The sequence below is a fragment of the Hypanus sabinus genome, chromosome 6 (genome assembly GCF_030144855.1).
Source record: "Hypanus sabinus isolate sHypSab1 chromosome 6, sHypSab1.hap1, whole genome shotgun sequence".
Taxonomy (NCBI): Eukaryota; Metazoa; Chordata; class Chondrichthyes; order Myliobatiformes; family Dasyatidae; genus Hypanus; species Hypanus sabinus.
The window spans coordinates 46,975,438-47,001,937 of NC_082711.1; the positions used below are offsets into that span (position 1 = coordinate 46,975,438).

At 39.5% G+C, this 26,500-nt stretch overlaps 1 protein-coding gene across 1 annotated transcript in view; it reads right to left on the minus strand.

The window, feature by feature from the left end:
- Window positions 1–26,500, minus strand: part of myo3a (myosin IIIA) — a 243,667-nt gene that overhangs the window by 125,005 nt on the left and 92,162 nt on the right. Inside the window, exons 14-18 of the mRNA XM_059971447.1 lie at window positions 24,734–24,944; window positions 21,238–21,397; window positions 18,755–18,908; window positions 18,472–18,560; window positions 9,168–9,297 (exon numbers count right to left, since the gene is read on the minus strand). Coding sequence (XP_059827430.1) covers window positions 9,168–9,297; window positions 18,472–18,560; window positions 18,755–18,908; window positions 21,238–21,397; window positions 24,734–24,944 — 744 coding nt within the window. The remainder of the gene's footprint in view (window positions 1–9,167; window positions 9,298–18,471; window positions 18,561–18,754; window positions 18,909–21,237; window positions 21,398–24,733; window positions 24,945–26,500) is intronic.

Below are 26,500 nucleotides of genomic sequence, written 5' to 3' on the forward strand. Positions count from 1 at the left end.
CATCAGCTGTGTAGAGAGGGGGAACTTACGACGTGGGTAACAGCTTGCTCTCCATATTGTTCTGTCCAGGCTTACATATTCATACACCTAGGATGCAACATCCATGGTTGACCCTGACTGATGGAGGCCTCACTCACCATATACATCCTGTGATTCATTCTCTTGTGGGCATGCCTAATAAATCCATAATACAATAATAACCATAAGAAAATCAATGAAAGACCACTCCACCTTACATACCAACAGTGTGCTAAGGACAATAAATTGTGCAAATACAAAGAAAAGAAATAACAAATAAATAAATAAATAAACAAACAGATAAATAGATAAATAAATAAATAAATAAATAAATAGATAGAAAAATAGATAAATAGATAGATAGATAGATAGATAGATAGATAGATAGATAAATAAATAGATAGATAGATAGATAGATAGATAGATAGATAAATAGATAGATAGATAGATAGATAGATAGATAGATAGATAGATAGATAGATAGATAAATAGATAGCTAGATAGATAGATAGATAGATAGATAGATAGATAGATAGATAGATAGATAGATAGATAGATAAATAGATAGATAGATAGATAGATAGATAGATAGATAGATAGATAGATAGATAGATAGATAGATAGATAGATAGATAGATAGATAAATAAATAAATATCAAGAGCATGAGATGAGTCCTTGAAAGTGAGTCCATAAGTTTATGGGAACATTTCGATGATGGGGCAAATGAAGTTGAGTAGTGAAGTTGCAAGAAAGCAGCATCTATCATCAGGGGCCCCCACCACCCAACATATGCTCTCTTCTCCACTGCTGCCATTAGGAAGAAGGTACAAGAGCCTCAGGACTCTCACCACCAAGTTCAGGAACAGTTATCCCCCCTCAGTTGTCAGGCTCTTGATCCAAAGGGGATAACTTTATCAACTTCACTTCCACCATCATTGAATTGTTCTTACAAAATAGTACTCAGCTTGTTTTAGAGCTAAGGGAGGCCTCAGAGATGGCCAGGGATGAGTTTATGAAGGAAGGAGTTTGTCAAGAGTATGTGTTGTATTAAATTTGCATTACTGTTGGGACAATGGTCACTATATATTAACATGCAGAGAATGCAGTGAGATCAGGGCATGATGCCATTTAGGTCAGAAGAGCAGGAAATTGTACTTATATATTAGGACAAGGAGTTAGGCCATTTGGCCTATCAGGTCAATGCCAGTTCCTGGCAACCCCATTGGTCTATTTCCCACTCTTGTTATTTCCTTGTCCCTAGGTACCCTATTCTTTCTCACATTTATTTCAACTTCACTTGATTTTTTCTGAGTGAAAGTTTTGTACAGAACAGAAATAGGTCCTTCGTCCCATCACATACATGCACTATTGGTATTGCACAGGAGCCAGTTAATCCCCCAACAGATCATTGGGATTTGGAAGAAGGCTAGACCATCCAGTAGAAGCCCATGCAGTTACATGTCAGGAAATGTAGAGGTGGCTTGATCCAAAAGTAGAGCAGTGGAGACAATTTGATGAAGAGTGATAACTTCAATAGTAGACTGAAAAATAACAAGACAAGAAGGGCCACAAAATGAGAAAGAGACACTACAGACAACAAGGTAAATGAAAACTGGGAGCAACTGGTTGAGGCTGGCTGGTATAATGTGTGAATAAGGACTGTGGATGAGAACTGGGTTTAAATAGGTTGCAGGTGACAATTTGGAAATGAGTGGCAGCTGACTCCTGTTAGCTGTATGGAGCCTGGAAGGTGCCTGCCTGTGCAGGCCTGACACACAGGGGGAGTGTACAAACTGCACACACACAGTACCAAAGGTCAGAATTGAATCTGGGTTCCTGTGGGGTAAGGCAACAGAAACTAACCACCTCAGCACTGTGCTACCCTATCAGTTATGAAGTTGAATTTACTGGGAAATGAAGGATGTCTTTGGCAAGAGAAAGTTTGTCTGAGCTGACAAAACATGGATAAATGTTGTAATAATAAAGTGGTTCTCATAAAGGTAGAGATAGGGGAGATTTGAGAAGGAATGAAGCTGAGATCAGTGACAAATAGAACCATGATACTGGGAGCCAAATGTCAAAGAAAGAAAACTACTTTGGCATCATGCTCAAAAATTCTTCTTTTTATTCAGTTGCTTAGGACTGGGGATGACTTGCTTCTACTCTAATTTTATTGGTTCTGAGAAGACAAGTAAGAGTAACGTGTGAACAAAGAACTCTTCTATAGGTGGGCCAGGCTACCACCAACACCCAATCCCCTCTAAACTAAATACCTCCTATTGGTGAGTGATTGTCTCCTCTCACCCCAACAATCATTGGCAGTCTCCATCCTGATGCTCCAAACAAACCCTATCAAAGTGTTGGCTGTCCATCCCAGCTCAGGACTCTCTCCCTTCCAGCCACTTGGACCTAGCCCAAGTCCAGATCTTACTGATTTCCTTGGTGTTCTTGGCCCTGCAGAATCCTTAACCTCGGAAGGAGAAGGTATACTTTGCATGAGGCTGATTCAGGAGCATCACACTTCATGCTTATTGGTGTTCCAGTTATAGATTGCTCTAATCCTGTTTGAAGGCAATGACAAAATCCAGACCATTGACATTTACGGCATGGGAGGCACAGTTTGTCCCTTTGTGTCATTTACAAGATCAAGTACTTGCTAAGGATAGCATAGCACTATTACAACACCAGTAATCTGAGTTCGATTCCCATCACTGCCTTTAAGAAGTTTATGTATTCTTGTCACAATTACACGGAGTTTCCTCCAGGTGCTTTGGTTTATTCCTCACATTCCAAACATGTACAGATTAGAAGATTAACTAGTCACATTGGTGTAATTGGGTGCCAGGGTCTCATTGGGCCAGATGGGCCTGTAACTGTGCAGTAAGCCTAAAATAAACTTAATCTATCTCATTCCTCAGCTCTTAGTTCCTAGTCCAGAGGCACATGGAGGCATAGAGTTATAGAAAGAGGTAGTATGGAAATAAGTACTTTGGCGACTGAGTCCAAGCTGATCATGAAATGCCAATTTTTACACTAATCATACCATAATCTATTTTATTCTCCTTTTAACTTCCCCTCAGAATTCACTCATTTACTGCAGACTTCACTGTTGATTGCATCAGCTTAAACTTAAAGCAATTGGATCTGATCGCATGAATAACTAGACCATGATTACATTTTTTTTACACAAGGGAAAACTTCATCCATAGGATTTGAGATACTTTAGCCACCAAACCTTCTGTAAATGCCACTAGGTGACTTCCCGCCTGCAGGATGATTCTGCTTTGTAAGTAATGAAATTATTGACTTTCGTTTACTGAGATAAGTCAGATACACAAGCAATACACCATAGCAGAAGAGTAATAGAATTAAAAGTGACATGAAAACATTTAAGAAAGCGAAGTCTAGATTTTAGGTCTCATCATTGACCACAATTAATATGTAGAAGAAAAGAATCCATTGTTAGGTAACGAACCCATTCAAGTATGTCTGGAAGTAACAGAAAGGAGAACCTTATGTAAAGAGAATAGAAGGTAAAAGTTACTTTTAAAAATATTTTTAATACATGGTATTTATTTTTACCTTACAAGCTTGAACTACTTTATAAAATTATTCCCCTTTTTAGTAGCGTTTTCGGAGTAATATAAATTGAAAACATCATTTGGAAAATGGCTAATCTGGGAGATTGAAGTTTCCTGGGTTTAACAGACATGTAATGAATAAGTAAGTGAAAATGATTCTCATTCTTTGACTTGGCAAATAAACACTTGACCTTTGTGAAAAAACCCAGAAGGAATATAAAAATTAAAAATGTATCACCAGAACAAGATTGTAAAATATTTTAGGGGAAAAAGAAGGCAGGAGTGCACTCTAAGATAATCTTGAGACTTTTAAATATACACTCTGTGAAAAGATATTGATTATCCTATTAGTTTCTGGAGATAAGTATTAATTTCCTCAGTGACCGGGCAAGTAATGAAGTGTGAGTTTAGGATATTAAGTAGGTAATCCATAGTTGGACAGTCCACAGTTTAAAACAGTTGTGGATAGGTCCAAAATATCTAGAGACTGAAAGGAATTTGTTTAAGCTAAGTAAACCAGATTGTGTCCAATTCTGGTATAAAATCATTCATAGTCAGTGACATAATCTATGCTATAAATGTTGATGCAATCACTGTTTCCTCTCATACGGACGGTTTGTTGTGAAGCCAAGAATCCCCAGGATGGTTCTTTAACATGTAGAGATGGTTGATGTCCTGTAAACAGTGTGGTCCACTAGTTAGCCAAAGACAGCTGCACAACTGCAAATATTTGCATGTGTAATCACTTGGTAATAACGAACGCAAAACCTTGCAGGTGCTGAAAATCTTAAGTAAAAACCTTTGAGCACTGAAACCAGTCGCTGGGTCAAGTAGCATCTGCGCAGAGTTAATCAGTTCACACTCCACATTAGTGATCTTTGCTTATTGCTCTGAAAGGTAAGTACTTTTTTCCCCCTTTATCTGAAACATGAACCATTGTCTGCTGTTATGTTTGGCAATTGTGTTCGTGACTCTGATTTCTAATTGTAGGTGTCTACCAGCTCTGGGGACATCGTGTATGTCATCAAATGGAAAGTGCATTTGTTTCCACTGCCTTCAGGATGTTGGCCAAAGACCAGACAGTGGTATGTTAGAATTGATTTATTATTGTCACATGTATGGATGTACAGTGAAAAACAGACTAGGGAACTATTCAATAGTCTTAGAACAGCGAGGTAGAAGCTGTCCTGCAGCCTGGTGATAAAAGCTTTTAGGCTTGAGTATTCTTTTGCATGATGAGAGAGGAGAGGAGAGAGAATATCAGGGGTAGGTGGGCATCATTGTTTATGCAGGCTCCTTTACTTAGGCAGTATGAAGTATAGTGGAGCCCTACTCTTCTCCAATTTTTCTGTGAAATGACAGGTCATAGGACAGGAGATCAAGGAAAGGAATGGGTACTCCTTGAAGTGGCTGGATGGGAAGGGAATGTTGGGGTTGGAGTTTGAATCTGCATCATTGCTTTTCCATACCTCCACTGTTTCCTGTGGTCATGGCAGTGCAGTTGCCAGTCCAAGCAATGATACATCCAGATAAGATGGTAACGATTGATAGGGGCCCTTCCCATTCAAATGCCATTCCTATCATTCTCTTTCGGTGTTCTCTGCTACCCTTCTTGTCTTTGATAATACTTGCTTCCACAGTCGCATCTACAAGATAACCTGGTCTACAGTCTATCCCCATGGTCAGATCAGCTTAAACTTCCCTTCCCTACTCTTCCTGCAGCCTAGCAAGCTGCTTTTCCCTCATTACCAGATCTGATGGACGATCTTCAGCCAGGAGTATTAGCTCTGTGTCTCTTCCTATAGATCAAGCCTGACCTGCTGAGAAATACCAGCAATATTTTTCTGTTTTCATTTCAGATTTCAAGCGCCTGCACTTTATTTTGATTTTCAGTATATCTGATCAGTTGCTCATAACTTGTGAGGAAGCACCACCGCTTCACTGACTGTACGTGGTTGTTTTAATAATGAATTTACAAACAAACTGCAAAATTATCCTTTCCATTTTAATTTGTACACTTTCCATCTGTGCTGGGTTGAGCATCAAGCTAGCAGCTTGACCGTGTAAAAAGCGAACAACAAGGTTGCTGCCTGATGCACCACAAGACATGGAGAGGAAGAACAGCAATTTTAATTTGAAGACAGGCATTCTACCATTTTCTTGAAGAAGGAACACTACTGTACAGGAGCAGGCCTTTCCACCCATCATGTCTGTGCTGGCCCTGGACAAGGGGATAAGTCATCTACATTCCTCCATTTGCTGTCCATGTTTTGATCTAATTTTCTTTTAAACATTATGATTGTAATGGCTTCTGGTGGTGCGTTTCAGGGATCTACCAATCTCAGTGCAAGAAGCTTTATCCCTTTCACTTTTTTCCCCATTCACTTTAAGCTTAGCCCTTCTAGTATTTGACATTTTCATCCTTGGGGGGGGGGGGGGGACATCTCTGACTATCAAGCTTACCTCTGTCTCTCATAATTTTACATACCTCTATCAGGTCATTGTGGTGAACTACAGATACCTGTCTGGACCCCCCCCCCCCCCCCAGCTGACTGCTCCTGTGGCCCCTCCCACTGACCGTGGCTCCTCCCACAGACCCCGGTATAAAGGCGATTGAGGCCTGAGCCCCGGCCTCAGTCTCCAGGATGTAACATGGTGGTCAATTGCTGCTTGTTCTTTCTTCCAGTCAATAAAAGCTGATATCTCGCTTCATGTCTCAGAGTTATTGATGGTGCATCAGTCATCCCTCAGTCTCCAATGGTCCAGAGAAAACAATCCAGGCTTGTCCAACCTCTCCTTATTACTAATATTCTCCAATCCAGGCAACATCCTAGTGAACCTTTTCAGCACCTTTTCCAAATCCTTCACATGCTTTCCGTAATGCAGTGACCAGAACTGAACACAATACACCAAATGCGCACTCACTGAAGTTTTATACTGCTGCAACATGACTTCCCAATTTTTCTACTCAATATCCCAACTGCTGAAGTCAAGAACAGGCCTTTCCAGGGCCTCCAGCCTCCAGCGACTCACAGACATCGAGCATCCGACTTCTCCTGTGGACTCTCAGATCCGGGACTTCGGCCTTTGGACTTCTGATTGACCTTTGGTTGGCTTTGATTGCCAGTGATGGGACTCCAAACACCAGGTCTCAATCTCTGGATTTGCTGACAACAGGAATCTGAACTCTAAGCCTCAAACTCCGGACTCCATGATGACGGGACCCAAACTAAAGTCCTCAAGCTCTGGTCTTGCCAGCTTGTGTATTTGCAGTGCCACTGATCTTTGTGTTTCTTCTGTGCACACACTGATCCCATGGAATACTTGTTGACCTGGAGTAGTGGGACGCAAGCCTTCATCTCACTGATCTTCATTCACAGTGCTTGTCACCTTGAAATCTATCCGTGTACATCCTTAGTGGATATTGTTGCAGATTTTCAAACATGGAGTACGGAATAGAGGCCTAGACTCTGAGGACTAGGCCCCTCATCCAGTCTCTAAAAAGCCTAACCTGATCCCTTACTTCCCTCTCTCTCCCCAAAACCATTCCTACAAATCTAAAGAAAACAAATAAACTGAGCCACAACTTCGATGGAAACTGCAGCTTGACATCATCTTGACTAGAAATCCCATACTGTCCATGAATACAATACCTACTACCTACCCTTATCAATCCTCCTTGTTATAGAGTCACATAGAAGTGAAACAGGCCATTCATCCCAAGTGCTTCCTGTCAACCAAGAATCTTTTTTAAGTTAGTCAATTTGCCCATATTTAGTCATACTTCTCAAAGTCCTCTAAACCTTTCCTATCCTTCCCTATCTCCTCAAAGCACAAAGCTGTACTGATTACACCGATTAAGTCTAGGCTTTTCCAAAAATGGAAAACTCTGGTCCCTAAGAACCTTCTCCAACAATTTCCCTGCAACTAATTTAAGGCTCACTGGTCAATAATTTCTTGGACTGCTGCTATCACACTTTTCAAACAAAGGAACAACGCTGGCTATTCTCCAGTCATCTGGGACCTGGTTTGCAGCTACAGAGGAGACAAAAGGCACAAAGTATCAAGACCTCAGCAATCTCCCCGCATGTCTCCCTCATTTCCCTCATTATTCAGGGACAGATTCCCTGGGGGCATATCCATCTTAATGTTTTTCATAAGACTCCAAACTCTTCTTCCTTCTTAATGTCAACATGTCCTGGAATATCAACATACTCCTTCCTGACCTCACCTTCATCTATGTCCTTTTCCTTGATGAACACTGATGCAAAGTTCTCATTTAGCACCTCGCCCACTCTTTCTGATTCCAGGCATAAATAGCCTCCTTTGGCCTTGAGTGGATCTATCCTTTCCCTGCTACCTTCTTGATCTTAATATACATATACAATGTCTGTTTTGTTATGAATGCCCTCCTTTTAGTCTATAAACTAAGTCATTTTCGCTAAGTATTTTGCTTAAATTATTTACCAGAGAATGACCTGTTTTAAAGCAAAGCTCAGGTGAAATTGTGATATCATATTTAAGAGCCACTTCTTGCAGAAATTGTATTATTTCAACTACAAACAAGGCAGGATAGTGGCTGTATTTCATTAGGAGTTTGATGAGATTTGGCTCATCACCTAAAACACTTGAAAACTTCTATAGATGTACTGTGAATTCTGACAGCTTTCTGACAGGCTGCGTCACCATCTGGTATGGGGGGATAGGGGGAGGTGGGAGGGGTTACTGCACAGGATAGAAGTAAGCTACGGAGAGTTATAAAATTAGTCAGCTCCGTCATAGATATCAGCCTATTTAGTATCCAAGACAACTTCAAGGAGCGGCGTCCATCAATAAGGACCCTCACCACCCAGGGCATTCCCGCTTCTCATTGTTACTGTCAGGAAGGAGGTACAGAAGCCCGAAGCATGCTCTCAGAGATCCAGGAGCAGCTTCCTCCCCTGTGCCATCTGATATCTAAATGGACATTGAATCCATGATCACTACCTCACTACTTTTTAAAAAATTGTTATTGTATTTTAATTTAACTATTTAATATACATATATACTTACTGCAATTCAGTTTTTTCTATATTATCATGTATTGCATTGTTTTGCTGCTGCACGTTATGACATTTCAGGTGATATTAAACCTGATTCTGATTCTGAATAAGGCACAGAAGCAAATTAGCTATCAGCACAGCAAATAACGCAACTGACTAAATTACTCTTGAATCGCATAACCTTATAGATAAGAAATGAATGAGATCTGTAACACAAGCAAAAGGATACTGGAAATGAACATCAGAACCTATGGTGAAGAGATGCCACATCTTGGCCTGAGTCCTTCTTCACAATGCAGTAAGCAGCTGCTACAAACAGCTAAACAGAATTCAAACCAATTTCAGACAAATTGTATGAAACAAAATTCCAGTTTGCTTTGACACCTTTGATTTGGTTTCATGGAACTGAAAAAACATAGGAATGTGAAAAATCTAAAATATTCCTTGTAATAAACTAATGACTAAGTCCTTCATGTTTAATAGAAAAAACAGTGTTTTTGGCAATCCTTAATCACAAAGTCATACCTGATTTTGTAAGTGGGTGTGCTACAACCTGCCGAGTAATTTTATTATCAGATGACTTCAAAAGTAGGACAATATCTGCTGGCAATGTGTCTCGATTCTTTGCGAGAAAGCCACTGGCATTATAAAGAACCTGTAGTATGAAGGACAAGGAAACAATTAGGTCACTATCACAAGTAAGCACTGAAGTTTGATGGGAAAGGTCCAAGGGGTATTTTAAGAAGGTGATTGAAGAAGTTAGTAGCAATGAACTACTTGGACTCTATTCCTTATATAAATGATGACATTTATATATAAAGATATCTAACCGATTATAGCTAACAGTATCTCAGACACTGGGGCTGCTGCCTCATACTGTATCACCAGTGACCCAAGTTTGATAATTATTTCAAGTGTGGAGTTTGTACATTCTCCCCATGCAAGCATGCCTTTCCCTGGTTAGATCCATTTCTTACCATATCCCAAAAATATATGGAGTTTAATTTGTTACTACAAGTTGTCCTGAGTCCATCTGAGAGATGATATAGGATATAACTCTACCATGGATAGTGGTAGAAGCAGATACAAAGATGGCATTTAAGAGGCTTTTGGAACAGCACATGAGTGTTCAGGAAATTGAGGGAATTTGGTCACATAGAGACAGAAGAGATTTAGTTCAGCTCAGACATCATGGGCCGAAGGGTCTGTTTCTGTGCTGTTTTGTGTTCTGTAGACTCAATGGGATAATGAAGTTCTTCCATGTTGCAAATAAAAGGAAGATTTATCACCAAATTATAGATGAAGTAGCATTGGCAGGTTTAAGGAATGGGCATAATATTTCAGAAAGTGAACAGCACATTCCTGTGATTTAGAAGCAGATAGATTATTAATCATTATTATGTTTCAATGGGGCATTGAAACTTACTTTGTCCTTATCTAGTAAAGTAATAGATTGTTAGGATATGTTATATTGGGGAACAGAGAATGATGGGTACTCTCAGTAGGTTAGGTGGATCTATGAAAGGAGTCATCGAGTCATACAGCATGGAAACATGCCCTTTGGCCCAACTGGTTTATGCCAACAAAGCTTCACATCTGAGCTAGTCCCATTTCACTACATTTGGCCAATACCCTTCTAAAAACTTTTTATCCATCTTTAAAAACTTTTTTGCCTAAATATCTTATACAGTCAATGCTGTTAATGTTCCTAGCTCAACCACTTCCTCTGGCAACTCATTCCATATACTGCCTACTCTCTGAGTAAAGAGTTTTTTCCTCAGGTTCCGGTTAAAACTCTTCTCTCTCACAGTAAGGACATGCTCTCTAGCTTTTGGTTCCTTAACCCAGGGAAAAAGACTGTGCATTTACCCTTTCTACACCTCTCATGATTTTATACACCTCAGTAACTTCACCTCTTGTTCTCCCACACTCCAAGAGAAACAGAAATAACTGAGCAAATGGAATACTTAGTTTTGTTTCTTTTTCCACAGATGCAGCCTGACCTGTTGGGTCTTCTTCAGCATTTTCTGATTTTATTTCAGATTTTCAGCATGAGTAATATTCTGATTTCCATTTATTTTCTAATTGGACTGGATTGTTAATGGTTCAGATTTATTGTTAAAAATGAACTGCCCATAATTGCCTCCATGGTTACTCAGTACAGCTCATGAAACCCCTTTATGACATGAAGCCAGTTCTATCATCATTGATGAGATCTTAAGAATTGGGAAGACCAGTTCAGCATAAATCTGGAGGAAATCTTACCCATGAAATATACAAGAAACATTTACAGTGAGTTAAACCACAAACTTGACATTTAGAAACAAATCAATATTATTAAATTTTTTAAACAAAAATTTGGTACAGGTGTAAAGTAAAAAAATTAAAATAAAGGAACAAAAACTGAAGTTTGACAAGAGATTCAGCAGATGCTGGAAATCCAGATCAACGCACACACAAAACGCTGGAGGAAATCAGCAGATCAGGCGGCGTCCATGGAAATGAATAAACAGTCGGCGTTTTGGGATGAAACTCTTCTTTGGGACTGGAAATGAAGGGGGAAGCTGCCAGAATAAAAAGGTGGGGGGAGGAGAGGGAGGACCAGCTAGAAGGTAAAGTCAGGTGGGTGGGAAAGCTAAAGGGCTGGAGAAGATGTCATGATGCACAATGTTTTGTATATTAGCTCAAACAATTCCTACTTCAATATATTTTAAATTCAGAAAATGAGTCAGTAAAATGTGAAAATATTTGTGGGGCTGAATACTTTATCAAGGCACTGAACGTGCTTGGCCCAGGACAGGTCCTTAGGAATAATAACACTGAGCAGTTTAAAGTTATTGACACCTCCACTTATGATCCTGCAATGAGGAATTCCATAGTGAGGGGAACAGACAGGAGGTTCTGTCACCCTGATAGAGATACCCGAATGGTGTGTTGCCTCCCAGGTGCCAGGGTACGAGATGTCTCGGATCGGGTGCAGAGTATTCTGAAGAGAGAGGGTGAACAGCCAGAAGTCTTGCAACACATTGGTACCAACGACATAGGTAGAAAAATGGAGGAGGTCCTGAAGAGAGAATTCAGGAAGTTAGGTAGGAATGTGAAAGGCAGGACCTTCAGGGTAGTAATATCAGGAATACTGCCTTTGCCATGTGCTACCAAGTGCAAGAATAGCATGATCAGGTATATTAATGTGTGCTTGAGAGACTGGTGTAGGGGGCAGGGATTCAGATTCCTGGATCATTGGGGGATGTGCTAGCTGTACAAAAAGGACGGGTTACATCTGAACAAAAAGGGGTCCTAGCAGGCAGGTTTAACAGAGCAGTTAGGGAGGATTTGAACTAATTTGGCAGGGGGATGGGAACGAGGAAGGAGAAAACAGAAATAAATCAAAGATAGTGTGCAACAGAGATTATACAAAGAACAAGCAGAAGATGAGGCTTAATCAAGGCCAGTAGCATGAGTTACAGGGCAATAGAGGCATGGTGCAATTAAAACAGAAAGCAACAAATACTGGACTGAGAGTATCGTATTTGAATGCACTCAGCATAAGGAATAAAATGGATGATCTTGAAATTCAGCTACAGATTCACAAATATGACATTGTGGCCATCTCTGAAACTTGGCTAAAGGATGGCTGCCAATTATATACAGTGTATTGGAAAGATGGTTTAGTAGGCTGAGGGAGTGGTGTAGCTCTGTGTATAAGATAAAATATTAAATCATTGGAAAGAGATGACATAGGACTGAAAGGTGTAGAGTCTTGTGGGTTGAGTTAAGAAATGGCAAGGGTAAAATGACCCTAATGGCAGTTGTGTACAGGCCTCCAAACAGCAGCCAGAATGTGGATTACAAATTACAGCAGAAGATAGAGAGGGCATGTCAGAAAGGCAATGTCATGATAATCGTTGGGGGTTTTAACATGAAAGAGGATTGGAAAAACCAGGTCAGTACTAGACCTCAAGAGATAGAATTTGTAGAATGTCTAAGGGATGGCTTTTTAGAACAGCTTGTTGTTGAGCCCACTAGAGGACTGACTGTGCTGGATTGGATGTTGTGCAACGATCCAGAAGTGATCAGAGAGCTTAAGGCTAAGGATCCCTTAGGGAACAGTGATCATTATGACAGGTTCACATTCAAATTTGAGAGGGAGAAAGTAAAATCCAATGTGTCAGTATTTCAGTGGAATAAAGGAAACTACAATGGTATGAGAGTGGAACTTTGCAGAAAGGACAGCAGAGCAGCAATGGCTGGAGTTTCTGTGAAAAATGAGGGAAGCGCAAGAGAGATATATTCCAAAGAAGAAGAAATTTCATATGGAAGAAGGACACTACCGTGGCTGACAAGTGAAGTCAGAGCCAAAGTAAAAGCAAAAGAGAGGGCATACAAGGAAGCCAGGACTAGTGGGAAGACAGAGGATTGGGAATCTTTCAAAAATGTGCAGAAGGAAACTAAGACAGTCATTTGGAAGGAAAAGATGAACTATGAGAGGAAGCTGGTGAATAATATCAAAGAAGGTACTAAAAGCTTTTTTATGTATATAAAGGGTAAAAGAGAGTTGAGGGTTGATAATAGGACCAATACAAAATGACACTGGAGATATTGTAATGAGAGATGCAGAGATGGCAGAGGAACTGAATGCGTATTTTGCATCAGTCTTCACAGTGGAAGATGTCTGCAGTATACCAGACATTCAAGAGCATCAGGGAAGTGAAGAATGTGCAGTGAAAATTACAACAGAGAAGGTGCTCAGGAAGCTTAATGGTCTGAGGGTGGATAAATCTCCTGGACCTGATGGAATTCACTCTGGGGTTCTGAAAGAAGTAGCTGTAGAGATTGTGGAGGCATAAACAATAATCTTCAAGAATCGATAGGTCCTGGCATTGTACCGGATGACTGGAAAATTGCAAATGTTACTCCACTATTTAAGAAGAGTGGGAGGCAGCAGAAAGGAAACTATAGACTTGTGACATCAGTGTTGTGACATTGTCTGACATCAGTGGTTGGGAAGTTGTTGGAATCGATTGTTAGTGATGAGATTACAGAGCATCTGGAGGCATATGACAAGATAGACCAAAGCCAGCATGGTTTCGGGAAAGGGAAATTCTGCCTGACTAACCTCCTGCAATTCTTTGAGGAAATTACAGGCAGAGTAGCAAGATAAGAACCTATGGAATTACAGGGAAGTTACTAGCATGGATAGAGCATTAGCTGGTTGGCAGAAAGCAGAGAGTGGGAATAAAAGGATCCTATTCTGGCTGGCTGCCGGTTACCAGTGGAGTTCCACAGGGGTCGGTGTTAGGACCGCTGCTTTTTGTGATGAATGTCAATGATTTGAGGATTTGTGGCTAAATTTGCCGATGATACAAAGATAGTTGGAGTATCGGGTAGTGTTGTGGAACCAGTGAGCCTGCAGAGAGACTTAGATAGTTTAGGGGAATGGGCGAAGAAGTACAAATGAAATACAATGTTGGAAAGAGTATGGTCATGTACTTTGGTGGAAGAAATAAATGGGCAGACTATTATTTAGATGGGGAGAGAATTCAAAATGCAGAGATGCAAAAGGACTTGGGAGTCCTTGTGCAAGATACCCTAAAGGTTAACCTCCAGGTTGAGTCAGTTGTGAAGAAGAGAATGCAATGTTGGCATTCATTTCTAGAGTTATAGAATATAAGAGCAGGAATGTGATGTTGAGGCTCTATAAGGCACTCGTGAGACCAGACTTGGAATATTGTGTGCAGTTTTGGGCTCCTTATTTTAGGAAGGATATGCTGACATTGGAGAAGTTTCAGAGCAAATTCATGAAAATCATTCCAGGAATGAAAGGGTTATTGCATGAGGAACATCTGGTAGCTCTTGTGCTGTGTTCCCTGGTGTTCAGGATAATGAGGGGGGATCTCATAGAAACATTCCGAATGTTAAAAGGCCTGAACAGATAGATATAGCAAAGTTATTTCCCAAGGTAGAGGATTCTTGGACAAGAGGACACAACTTCAGGATTGAAGGACAGGATTGAAGAGCTGAGATGCAAATAAATTACTTTAGTCAGAGGGTGGTAAATCTGTGGAATTTGTTGCCATGAGTGGCTGTGGATGCCAAGTCACTGGGTGTATTTAAGGCAAAGATAGATAGGCTTTTGATTAGCTAGAGCATCAAGCGATATGGGGTGAAAGCAGAGGAGTGGGGGTGACTGTAAGAATTGGATTAGCCCATGATTGAATGATGGAGCAGACTCAATGGACTGAATGGCCTACTTCTGCTCCTTTATCGTATATCTTATCTTGTGGACTGATTCATGGACCTCTGGTTTCCTCCTCCTTGGTCTTGCTGATGTTGAGTAAGAGGTGGTTATTGTGGCACCACTCAGTCAGGTTTATGTTGCTTGCAGTGATATTTGCTAGAACTTGGTTCCTCACAGCCATTCTGCTTCATTCTCAGGAAGAAGAAGCTGTTCCTATGCCCTGCAAAACCTGACAGACTTCCCTAGTGTAAGTGATTGGAACTGGTATAAATTTGCACTCTACCATCAGTTTCCATAAGGTGCCCAACACTACTACACACATGAGAAACAATTTATTCTCACTGGCTAACACAAGAGCTCTGAAGGTGTCTGCGGACACTTGAGAAATTTTTGCAGTGGATTATGGAAGTGTCTGCACTTTCTATCAAAATATCAATCGCTTAAAATTTGGTTGAAGTGATTTCCTTGGTTTATGTGCTCCTGTGGTGTGTGCTGAATCAAAAATAGCATCATTCGTATTTCCACTGTATATGCCCAGAAATCCCAGTATTTTTGTCATAGAATGAGCAGCATAGGACAATGAAGAGTAGAGCATGAAAACAGGCCCTACAATTGAGCATGATGCCAAATTAAACTTATCCCTTCTGCATGAACATCATCCATTTCCTTTCATTCCCTGCATGATCATGTGTCTATCTAATTGCCTTGTAAAAGGCACTGTCATAACCGCTTCCACTACCTTTCTGGCCCTGCATTCCAGGCGCCTTTCAATTTCTGTGCAAGAAAAACTTGCCCTATAATTCCCTCTAAATGTTGCTCACTCACTTGAAAGCTGTGCTCTCTACTATTCAACATTTCCATCCTGGGAAACTAATTCTGGCTCTCCATCCTATTTACCCTAGCTGTATACTGTTTTTGACAGAAATGAAAGTGAAAGGCAGTTGTCTTATTATCACTTTCACACTCAAAACTCTGGCGATCATTGATTAACAATACTGATGTTTGCCCTTGAAACTACTGAAATTAAAGGAATACTTGAGTCTGTTGCCATGTGAGATACACAAAAAGAAATACTGGAGAACAATAGTTCTAGATGAATGACAAGTTGAAGTAAATTAGCATTTGTGAGGACATGACATGGAAAAATTATTGAAGCTGAAGGGCAATAAACTTCTAGGACAGGATGACAAACCTTTTTGAGTGCTTGTACCCAAACTGGTGGTAATCTAAAAAATTCTCTCACATGCCATGACAATTTTGAGCAGAGATTATCATTGATTAATGAATTGGTAACATAATTAGTGAGTTTTTAATTGAAAAGGGTTGAGTCTGTTTGCTTATTTTTGTGTATTCATTGTTTTACTATTAAAAGTATAACAGAGAAATTGAAATGAATTACACATTTTAGAATGCCAGTGCAAAAATTATTAATGTTAATCTTTTAAAAAATATTGAAATATAACATAATGTCTTTGTAGTATTGTTATCGCAACCATTTACAATCCAAATACTGATATGTGCACCAGGTCTGCAAGGATTTTGGAGGTGGTGGAGGTGGATACGATAGGATCTTTTAAGAGACTCCTGGACAGGTACATGGAACTCAGGAAATTAGAGGGCAATCGTAGGTAATGTCTAAGATAAGGACATGTTCGGCACAGCTTTGTGGGCTGAAGGACCTGTATTGTGCTGTAGGTTTTCTATGTTTCTATTTTTCCTATTTCAAAACATATTCCTCAAAATCACATGTTCTCGCAAGCGTCAAGCTGACATAAGTGGTTTTGTGTGAAAACGCATTCATGATTTCATTTGCCAGTAAACATATTCATTATGTATATCTTTTATTATTGGTCAATTTTAACGAATTGAGGTGTGGCATAGCATGCCAAAAGGCAACTAAATTTTTGTTTGTGCCATCTTGGGCACATGCTATAGGTTCAGCATCACAGCCATAGGGTCTGATGACCTACATTGTCTGGAGATGTGGCATGCACTACTGTCATCTTCCAAAAATTCTATCGATTCTAGAACAGATCCCAAAGACTTAAAGGCAGAAAATGCAAACCTAGTACTTACGAAAGGAGCAAAAGAGGCAAAACAGGGAATTATGTCCATTTAATCTGACTTCTATATGAGAGTATCCTTAGGGAAGAGATAACAGGGGAGTTACAATAAAGTAATAGAACTGGGTAGAATTACATGAAGCTAATGGAAAGGCAATCATGTTCGACAAATCTTTGAGTAGATTGATCTATGAGGAAAAGATTAAGCAGGCAGGTGTCAGGAAATGTAAAGGACCACAGCCTATGACCTCACATACTCAGCATTTCAGGAAAAGCTTCTTCCCCTCTGCCATCAGGTTTCCAAATGGACAATGAACCAATGAGTACTACCTCAGCATTTTTCCCTCTCTTTTGCACATATTATACCTGATTCTGATTCTCAAAATCATCTTCCATCAGGGGCCACAAAACAAGTGAAAACAGATACTAAACCACAGGTAACAAGTTAACTGAAGGCTCAGAGCAGCTGGCTGGTTCGATGACTGAACAATACTATAGCTGAGAGCTGGATTTAAATAGGCTGCAGGCAACTCCTGTGAGCTGAGTGGAGGATGGGAGGAGCGTTCATGTGCAGGTCTGACGTCAGGGTATACTTACTCATCAGTTTGAAGTGAGAGTTAATGTAATTATGTGGAATGGGCTGCTGGCGACGGTGGTGGAGGCGGAAACAATAGGGTCTTTTAAGAGGCTCCTGGATAGGTACATGGAGCTTAGAAAAATAGAAGCCAAAGTAGTTCTAAGGTAGGGACATGTTCAGCACAGCTTTGTGGGCCGAAGGGCCTGTATTATGTTGTAGGTTTTCTATGTTTCTAATTGAAGCATTCAAAGTTCTAATGTGGCTTGACAAGGTAAATGCAGGGATGATGCTTCTTTCACCTGGAGTGTCCAGCACCAGGGTTCATAGACTCAAACTAAGACACTGGTCATTCAATACCAGAATGAAAAGAAATTTGGTATTTTCTATCAAAGTTGGTTACAAGACTTAGTTGTTATACACACAGGTCCATAAGTCTCTCTGAAGCTTTGTTCCTAGTGTTTCACCAATTGACTTAATGCTTGTTTGGGGGCAATGACAAAACTATATTGTCTGGGGACATCAAAGATATCCAGTTTCTCAGATGGTAACAGGCAACAAAGAAACTGGCTTATTAAGGCATCATTAACTGTTGAGCCAGGAGGTCCAAGAGATTTTCTTCTAACCCTTGTCTCAAAGGGGTGCTGTTTACAGTGAGAATAGTTGCACACAAAAGACTTTAGATTAATTATAGTTCCTTATGTCAATGCACCAGATGGCCAAAAATAGGGCAGCTAAATCTGTAGTCCCAAAACTCTGAACTAAGGTTCCTAGTAATAACAATTACTGAGATGAAAGGTTAAATTACATTGGTGAAAACATAGTTATGAACACCCATCCATGGATATTGAACTTTTTTGGAATTTTCATTTGAATTGAATGTACAAGATTGAGCTTTATATTTTCTGCAAGTTTGTACTGTTGTAAGGTATATGATTACTGATGAGTGCTCACCTTTCCTGCATAATGATTAATTCCAAAGCTTAAGTCAACCCTCTTTGGTCTCCAGAAGTAACTTGATTTGAGATTGTCTTCAAATTTCCCTGTAGGCAAAATGCAATTTATTACTGATGCTGGCATTCCAAGTCAATTTAAGAATGAAAATATGTTTACAATCTATAGGGTATAGTATTGTCAAAATAACCGTAAACCTTGGCAAAAAGGCATAGCCTAACGTAATGGTATATCTTCTTTAAAAAAAATCATTGATCATTAAATCATTATTTCATGAACTTGCCAACAAGTGTTTGGTCAGTGGCTTGGGGAAATCGACTTTCTTCATCTAGCAATGCAAGAAGGCCCATGGGCTTCTGCAGAAACATGTCCAGTAGTGGCTGGTTGTCTTCATATTCAACTAACCGAGCATCCACCCCTTCATTCAGATATTCATTCTAGGAGAGAATTGAAGAGAAAGTAATACATTAATCTGATTCCATTGTGTTCTTGGAAATACTGAGGCAGTATCTGAGGAGAGAAGAGGAGACAGCAATTCATCATCATCGATCTGCATCCTTTTGCTACATCTCTCGGATTTCCAGCATCTGCTATACTTTACTTCAGTTCTATTGTCTTCTTCATTAACTCATATTCCATGTATAATATTGCTAAGCAAATTTGTCTTGTAAATTGGAGAAGTTGTGAATTGATTAAGGATGGATTATTTTAGAGATGCAAGAGACTGCAGATGTTGCAATGTGGAGCAACAAGTAATCTGCTGGAGGAAGTCAGCACAATAGGAGAAAAGGCAATGCTTCAGGTTAAAACCTGCATCAGGACTCAGACACGAAATGTCAACAATTAATTTATTCCCACTGATTCTTCACAAATGATTTTGATTTTAGTTGATGGGTTTACTGGCTAATGTAAATTTCCTCTGGTGTACAGGTGAATAGTAGAATTGTTAGATGATTAGTGCAGGCCTTTATCTATTGCGGATAGTGATAGCGCAAGGTACTGGTGGTTGTGGTAGGGGAAGGTGATCATATCAAAGGGGAAGTCAGTGGTTGCGGTGGATGGGATATGTTTATAGGGAGAGGTTGTGATGCACCATCAATAACTCTCTGAGATGTGAGGCGAGATATCAGCTTTTATTGACTGGAAGAAAGAACAAGCAGCAATTGACCACCATGCTACATCCTGGAGACTGAGGGCAGGGCTCAGGCCTCAATCGCCTTTATACGGGGGGTCTGTGGGAGGAGCCACGGTCAGTGGGAGGAGCTGCAGGAGCAGTCAGTGGGTAGGCGTGTCCAGAAAGGTATATGTAGTTCACCACAGGTTGCTCATGGGTAAAGATGCAATTGTTGTTTAAGGAGAAGCAATCCTCCTCTTACGATGCTGGGTAGCCTCCTTCCTCTTCCATGCCATTATCCCTGACTTTTTTCAGTTGCCAGACTTTAAGTCAGCTAGCCTCACCTATGAATGTAAATTAAAATCTGAGGCAAGCAGCTCATTACATAAGGAAGTCTGTTCTCAAAAGTGCATTAGGTGCCTGCCCTCTTATTCCAGCTCTTTTAACACTGTCCTTGTTGGGTTTAAGGCAGGTTGCAGCTAGGTTGAAGCTTTTTAATACAGAAACAGGGCACCTAAACTTCTCAGCAATGTGTGAGTTTATTGTAGCTAGCAAATGTGGCAACATTGCCTATTAACAAGGTTCCCTAATTGTTTAGTGTAACTGTAGACCAATAAATACGACCAAGCAAATGCTTTCAGTAGTTCACAGCATCAGGCTGATGGAGTAAACTTTGCAACATCAGTGGGCTTTTTCACACTTCCAGAGACATCTAGACCTTGTAACACAATCAAATGCATTAACACCACAAAAAAATGGCCTTTATATCATCCGTATTCTATCTGTAATAAACAGACAACTGTGGCTCCTAAAACAGCCAGTTAATGTTTCTAATCCTATCTGTGAAGGTGAGCAACAGACGGAGAGCACGATTACTGCTCCACTTTCCATTAGCCCCTTTATTATTTTCTAAACTACATCCTTCACATTTGATTTTTTGCTGGCTGAGGCAAGGCTCTGTAATGACAGTGCGTATTAAGTCAGCCTGTCTGAATCAGAGTTGAGCGCATTTCTGTGCATTACGTGTGCACGTCATTTAAACAGTTCACTTCATGGTCGTCTTCCCACTGATGACAATTTGAACTAGTCCTGATAGAAAATGGTTCTCATACTTGTGTTTTCATTCCCCTTTATTCACAGTGAATACCTTTGATTCAAATTACATTGCGTAAAATGTATATAATGGAGCTTCCCTGCTCAACATCTTAATCAAAAGAAATTTTCCTGTTAGGTAGGCTGATGTTAATGGGATATGACCAACTGGCATATTGATGCTAATAGAACTTTCCTGTTGTATGAATTGATGCTGATGTAATTTTGCCCTTAGGTACATTGTTACTAATTGGATTTGCCTAAAAGGCATGTTGATTCAAATTGTATTTGCCCAACAGCTTCATCAACATTAATGGTATTTGCACAGAAGGCATGCTGATGCTAATGGAGTCACATTGATGCAAATGTGATTAACATGCTAGATACATTGCTGCTGTTGAGATATAGCCAAAAGACACAATATCCCACCAGTGGATTATCCCATTGGATATGTTGGTGCTAATGAGCTTTTCCCACTACTACTGCAGAAACAATGGAGATTTTCCACGGACACACATTAATACAAGATTCCCTTATAGTAAGGAATAAATTGATGATACCTGTTCCCAGGCAAAGATGTGTTGATTGAAGTAGAACTGAATCTGTTCATTGGCAATATTAATGCATAATTGTTCAAAGGAATTTCTCTTAAAGTTCTCAAAGCCAAATATATCAAGAATTCCAATGTCTGTTCCTTTGTCAACATTATTATCAGCATCACTGTAATATAAATTAATTAGCGATAAATTAGTTGTCTTGAATGGGCATATAAGTCAGTAAAGTGAACAGATGACAGGGATTTTTTTTGTGAGTTACACGTGGGTGGTGAGAGTGGGATAGGGTTTTACACCCACAGTCGTAAGTTAGCTATCCTCGTGACATCAGTCAACTGCATACCAGAAAGAAGCAGCAACAGAAGTGCTGGCAACATGAGGCTCACCGAATAAGGTAAACGGCAAGGAAAGCATGCAAGGTGCTGGAGGTGATGTCTATGACAGGGTTGGGAAGAAGAAAAGCATAGAATTGGGTCATATCTTGGTAAATGGAACTCAGTTACATTTTCAGATTTGCCATCTCTGATGGATTCAACTCTCACTTAAACAAGCTGCAGAATATTTTTATCTACCTGCAGAGCCAAGGTGATCACTTCTGTTTGCAAAGACGCACAAAGCTTTTTTTTTAAAAATTTGATATTATATTGATGAAGTTATATTGACTAGTGGTGTGCCTCAGGGATCTGTAATGGATCCAATGTTGTTTGTCATACACATAAATGATCAGGATGATGGGGTGGTAAATTGGATTAGTAAGTATGCAGGTGATAACAAGGTAGGTGGTGTTGTGGATAATGAAGTAGGTTTTCAGAGCTTGCAGAGAGATTTAGGCCAGTTAGAAGAGTGGGCTGAACGATGGCAGATGGAGTTTAATGCTGATAAGTGTGAGGTTTTACATTTTGGTAGGAATAATCCAAATAGGACATACATGATAAATGGTAGGGCACTGAAGAATGGAATAGAAGAGAGTGATCTAGGAATAATGGAGCATAGTTCCCTGAAGGTGGAATCTCGTGTGGATAGGGTGGTGAAGAAAGCTTTTGATACGTTGGCCTTTGTAAATCAGAGCATTGAGTATAGGGGTTGAGATGTAATGTTAAAGTTGTACAAGGTATTGGTAAGGCTGACTTTGGAGTAATGTGTACAGTTCTGGTCACTGAATTATAGGAAAGATGTTAACAAAAAGAGAGAGTACAGAGAAGATTTACTAGAATGTTACCTGGGTTTCAGCACCTAAGTTACAGGGAAAGGTTGAACAAGTTAGGTCTTTATTCTCTGGAGTGTCGAAGGTTGAGGGGGGACTTGATAGAGGTATTTAAAATTATGAGGGGGATAGATAGAGTTGACATGGATAGGCTTTTTCCATTGAGAGTAGGGGAGATTCAAACAAGAGGACATGAGTTGAGAGTTGGGGGCAAAAGTTTAGGGGTAACACGAGGGGGAATTTTTTTACTCAGAGAATGGTAGCTGTGTGGAATGAGCTTCCAGTAGAAGTGGTAGAGGCAGGTTCAATATAGTCATTTAAAGTAATATTGGATAGGTATATGGACAGCAAGGGAATGGAGGGTTATGGGCTGAGTGCGGGTCAGTGGGACTAGATGAGAGTAAGCGTTCAGCATGGACTAGAAGGGCTGAGATGGCCTGTTTCTGTGCTGTAATTGTTATACAGTTATAAGTTTACTGAACACATTGTCAAGTGTCTATATGTGTAGGCTTGTTTGCTCTGTGATAGTTGCGTTAGAATAGCATTCTGCTTCCAGGTGGTGCTGTAATGCAGCATTATTTATCACAGTTACTTGGAACATTTCTGGCAATGGTCTTATCCCAAATTTTTTTGCTAGATTTTTAGTTAGGCAACTACATACAAGTTCAATTACAAACGTTTGTAATTCAGCATAACATTGTGGGCCGAATGACCAGTTCCTATGCTATAATGGTCTATGTTCTTTGTTATATTAGGTTGGAACAAGAGTACAGCCTCCGTGAGTTCTAATTGTAAAAGAGTATTGGTTTCTTTGCCTTCGTTAAGCTGGCCATCGTTGTGAGGTAGATCTAATGTAATCACGAGCTGTTAATTTGCGGTACAGTCTTTGCACAAGTTCCGTTTCCGTACAAATGCAAGTCCTCCAAAACCATTTCAGAATCTAAGGATTCATAAAAGATCACTGCTAATGCCTCCACAATTTCTTCAGCTACCAAGGAATGTAGTTCATCTGGTTCAGTAACTTATCTACCTTCAGATCTTTCAGCTTGCCAAGCATTTTGTTCTTTGTTATAGCAATTACTTCTACCATTTGACACTCAGATTTCTGGCATACTGCTAGTGTTTTCCACAGTGAAGACTGAGGCAAAATAGTTCTTCTGTTCATCTGCAACTTCTTTGTTCCTTCATTAATATTTTTCCAGCATTATTTTCCAATGCTCTGATACCCATTCTCACCTCTCCTTCACTCTTTGTATATCTGAAAAAGTCTTTTGTATTATCTTTTATATTATTGACTTACTTACCTTCATAATTCATCTTTTCTCTCCTTATTGCTTTGTTAGTTGTCTTTTGTTGACTTTTAAAAGCTTCCAAATCCTCTAACTTCCCATTAATTTTTGCTCTATTATGTGCCCTTTCTTTTGCTTTTGTGCTGTTTTTGACATGCTATCAGCCACGGTTGCCTCATCCTCCAGTTAGAATACTTCCTCTTTGAGATGTTTTTATCCTGCTACTTCTGAGTTGCTCCCAAAAATTCCAGCCATTGCATTTCTGCCATCATCCATGCTAGTGTCCCCTTCCAATCAACTTTGGCCAATTCCTCTCTCATACCTCTGTAGTTCCCTTTACTCCTCTGTAATATTAACACATCTGACTCAGCTTCACCCTCTCAGACTGCAATGTGAATTCTATCATATTTTAATCATTCTCTCCTAATGGTTCCTTTACCTTAAGTTCCCTAATCAAGTACTTAAAACAAAAGTTGCCATTTAATTCATACAAATATAAATTTAAAATATGATACTTTCCTGGATTTTCAGCCTTCACCATTCTTTAAATTAACATTCCCAAATATGTATGTTACAGATCTCCTGATACTAAACCATAGACTCTAATTTAAATATTTTCAGTTTCTACAATTATTTTGAATCATAATTTAAGCTGGTGTAAAATTTTGCTTGCAGCCAAAATCTATTGGATTGTGTTATCTACATTTTTTGGAATAAACACATTTAAATGTTCATAGTTTTATTTTGGATGTATAATTGTGGTTCTGCCTAATATGGTTTATATAATGCGTGTGTCCCTCAGGAAAACTTGTAAACAGCAGGCAAGTCTTACTAAATATATTGACTTTCTTTGATTGAAAGACAAATTAACCTGAACATGCAAGCATGACGGTCAAGCTGCAGAAATGCACGCCTAGGTTGCTTCCTAGAAAGTGATATTATTACTCATCGATTCCCCACTTATGGCACGTCAGTTAAATAGAGCAAAAATGATTGATGATGTTATTACCTCAGAAATGTCTCTGGCTTTAGTAAGGCATTGATGCGGTTGACTATCCAGCTGAAGAGACGGCCATACAAAGCCTTGGCTGTAGCATCTCTGACATCAGTGGCCTTCTCGACTGTATTGGGACGCACAATTGTTTCTCCTCGAGTCACTACACAGTGAGAGGTGAGAGCCTCCTGTAGCTCATCTGTTTGGATACTCAACAATGAAGCAGCTGAAAATGAAAGGAAATAGAACTTCTGATAATGCAATAAAATCAAAGTTTCTTGATCTGAAATAATCTCCTCATTGCCCTTATTTCCACTGGTGACCAATAAGTTTTGTGTCAAATTGGATAAAAGAAACAGCAATGCAGTCAAATAGTCCATTTGTTCTGACTTTCATTTCACATCATTGCTCAAGCACCTTGACACTTAGATATTGCTACAGTGAAATATTATATTTTCCCATGACTTCAATTACAAATGCATGTTGCTGTTGCTGTTGCATTTATTCCTGAAGTATTTTTTCTGTAACAAACACTACAGAATCTGTGATGAATACTTTCTTCCATTTGGCTTTCTTCAGTTAGTGGCAGATATTATGGAAGATACAGTACATTTATTTCACATTCAAAAATTAAAAGTTGTGATGGACATATCTGCATAAGTTAATTGCTGGCAACAAACTCCACCATGTGCTTCTATAAACATTTTTAATCGAGATGTTTTCACTCAAAAGTTAGACATTTGTAAGTAGCTAATGTAAAAGGAAACCAAAGATCTTTAATAGGCACATTAAGAAACTTGTCACAGATGTCAATCAGCTGATTTCCTTTCTGGAGGTAGACCACGAGTCTGATCTTCTAAGTGTGTACTTTGTGGTGATGTTACCAAGAAAGGGAACATTTGACACAACCATGATAAGTAAAGAGATTAATGGAATAAAGGTAGTTATAGAGTCATACGGAATGAGGAACATTGAACAAGTCCTAGGAAGAATGGAAATATTTAAGGACTGATACCACCTGGTACAAATTTGACAAAGTGAAAATTATGTAAAATATGCTACTCTTAGAAATTGATGCAATGTCAAGCTACTGGCGGATTCCAAACACCATATTCCTTTTCAAAATGAATGGAGGAGTATAAACTCATCAGTTACCGATCATGTTTATCAACTTTTGGTGGAAAATCTTTAAAATATACACCAAATAAAGCAGTCATTTCATTGTTAGATGTTCAGGAGTTACAGAATCATATGAATATACCATGTGAGAACCAGTCTACAGTTCCTAATGTAAATTGCAAGCCACAACTATTTTGGAGTTAAAAGGACAACCTCATAGATCCATATAGCATGTAAACAAGTCCCTTAGCACACTTACTCCATTCCAACTGTATGACCTAGCATGTAGCTGTTGGTGTTTGGCATATATCCCTCTAAACCTCTCCTATCTATGTAATTATATAGATGGCTTTTAAATGTTGTTAGAGTGCCCACCTCAACTACTATTTCTGGTAGTTCATTCCAAATAAGTAGCACCTCTGTTCGAAGAAGCTGCCCCCAATGTCCCTTTTATATCTCCTGCCTGTGATCTGAAACCCACTCACTCTCTGGGAAAAAGACTGCAAACTTTGATCCTGTTGATGCCCCTTATGATCGTATAAACCCTATATTCCAGGGAATAAAGTCCTAGTCTATGTAACCTCTCCTTGTAACTTCGGTCCACAATTGCAAAAAACACATTGGTATATCTTTCCTGAACTCTTTCTAGTTTAATAACATCTT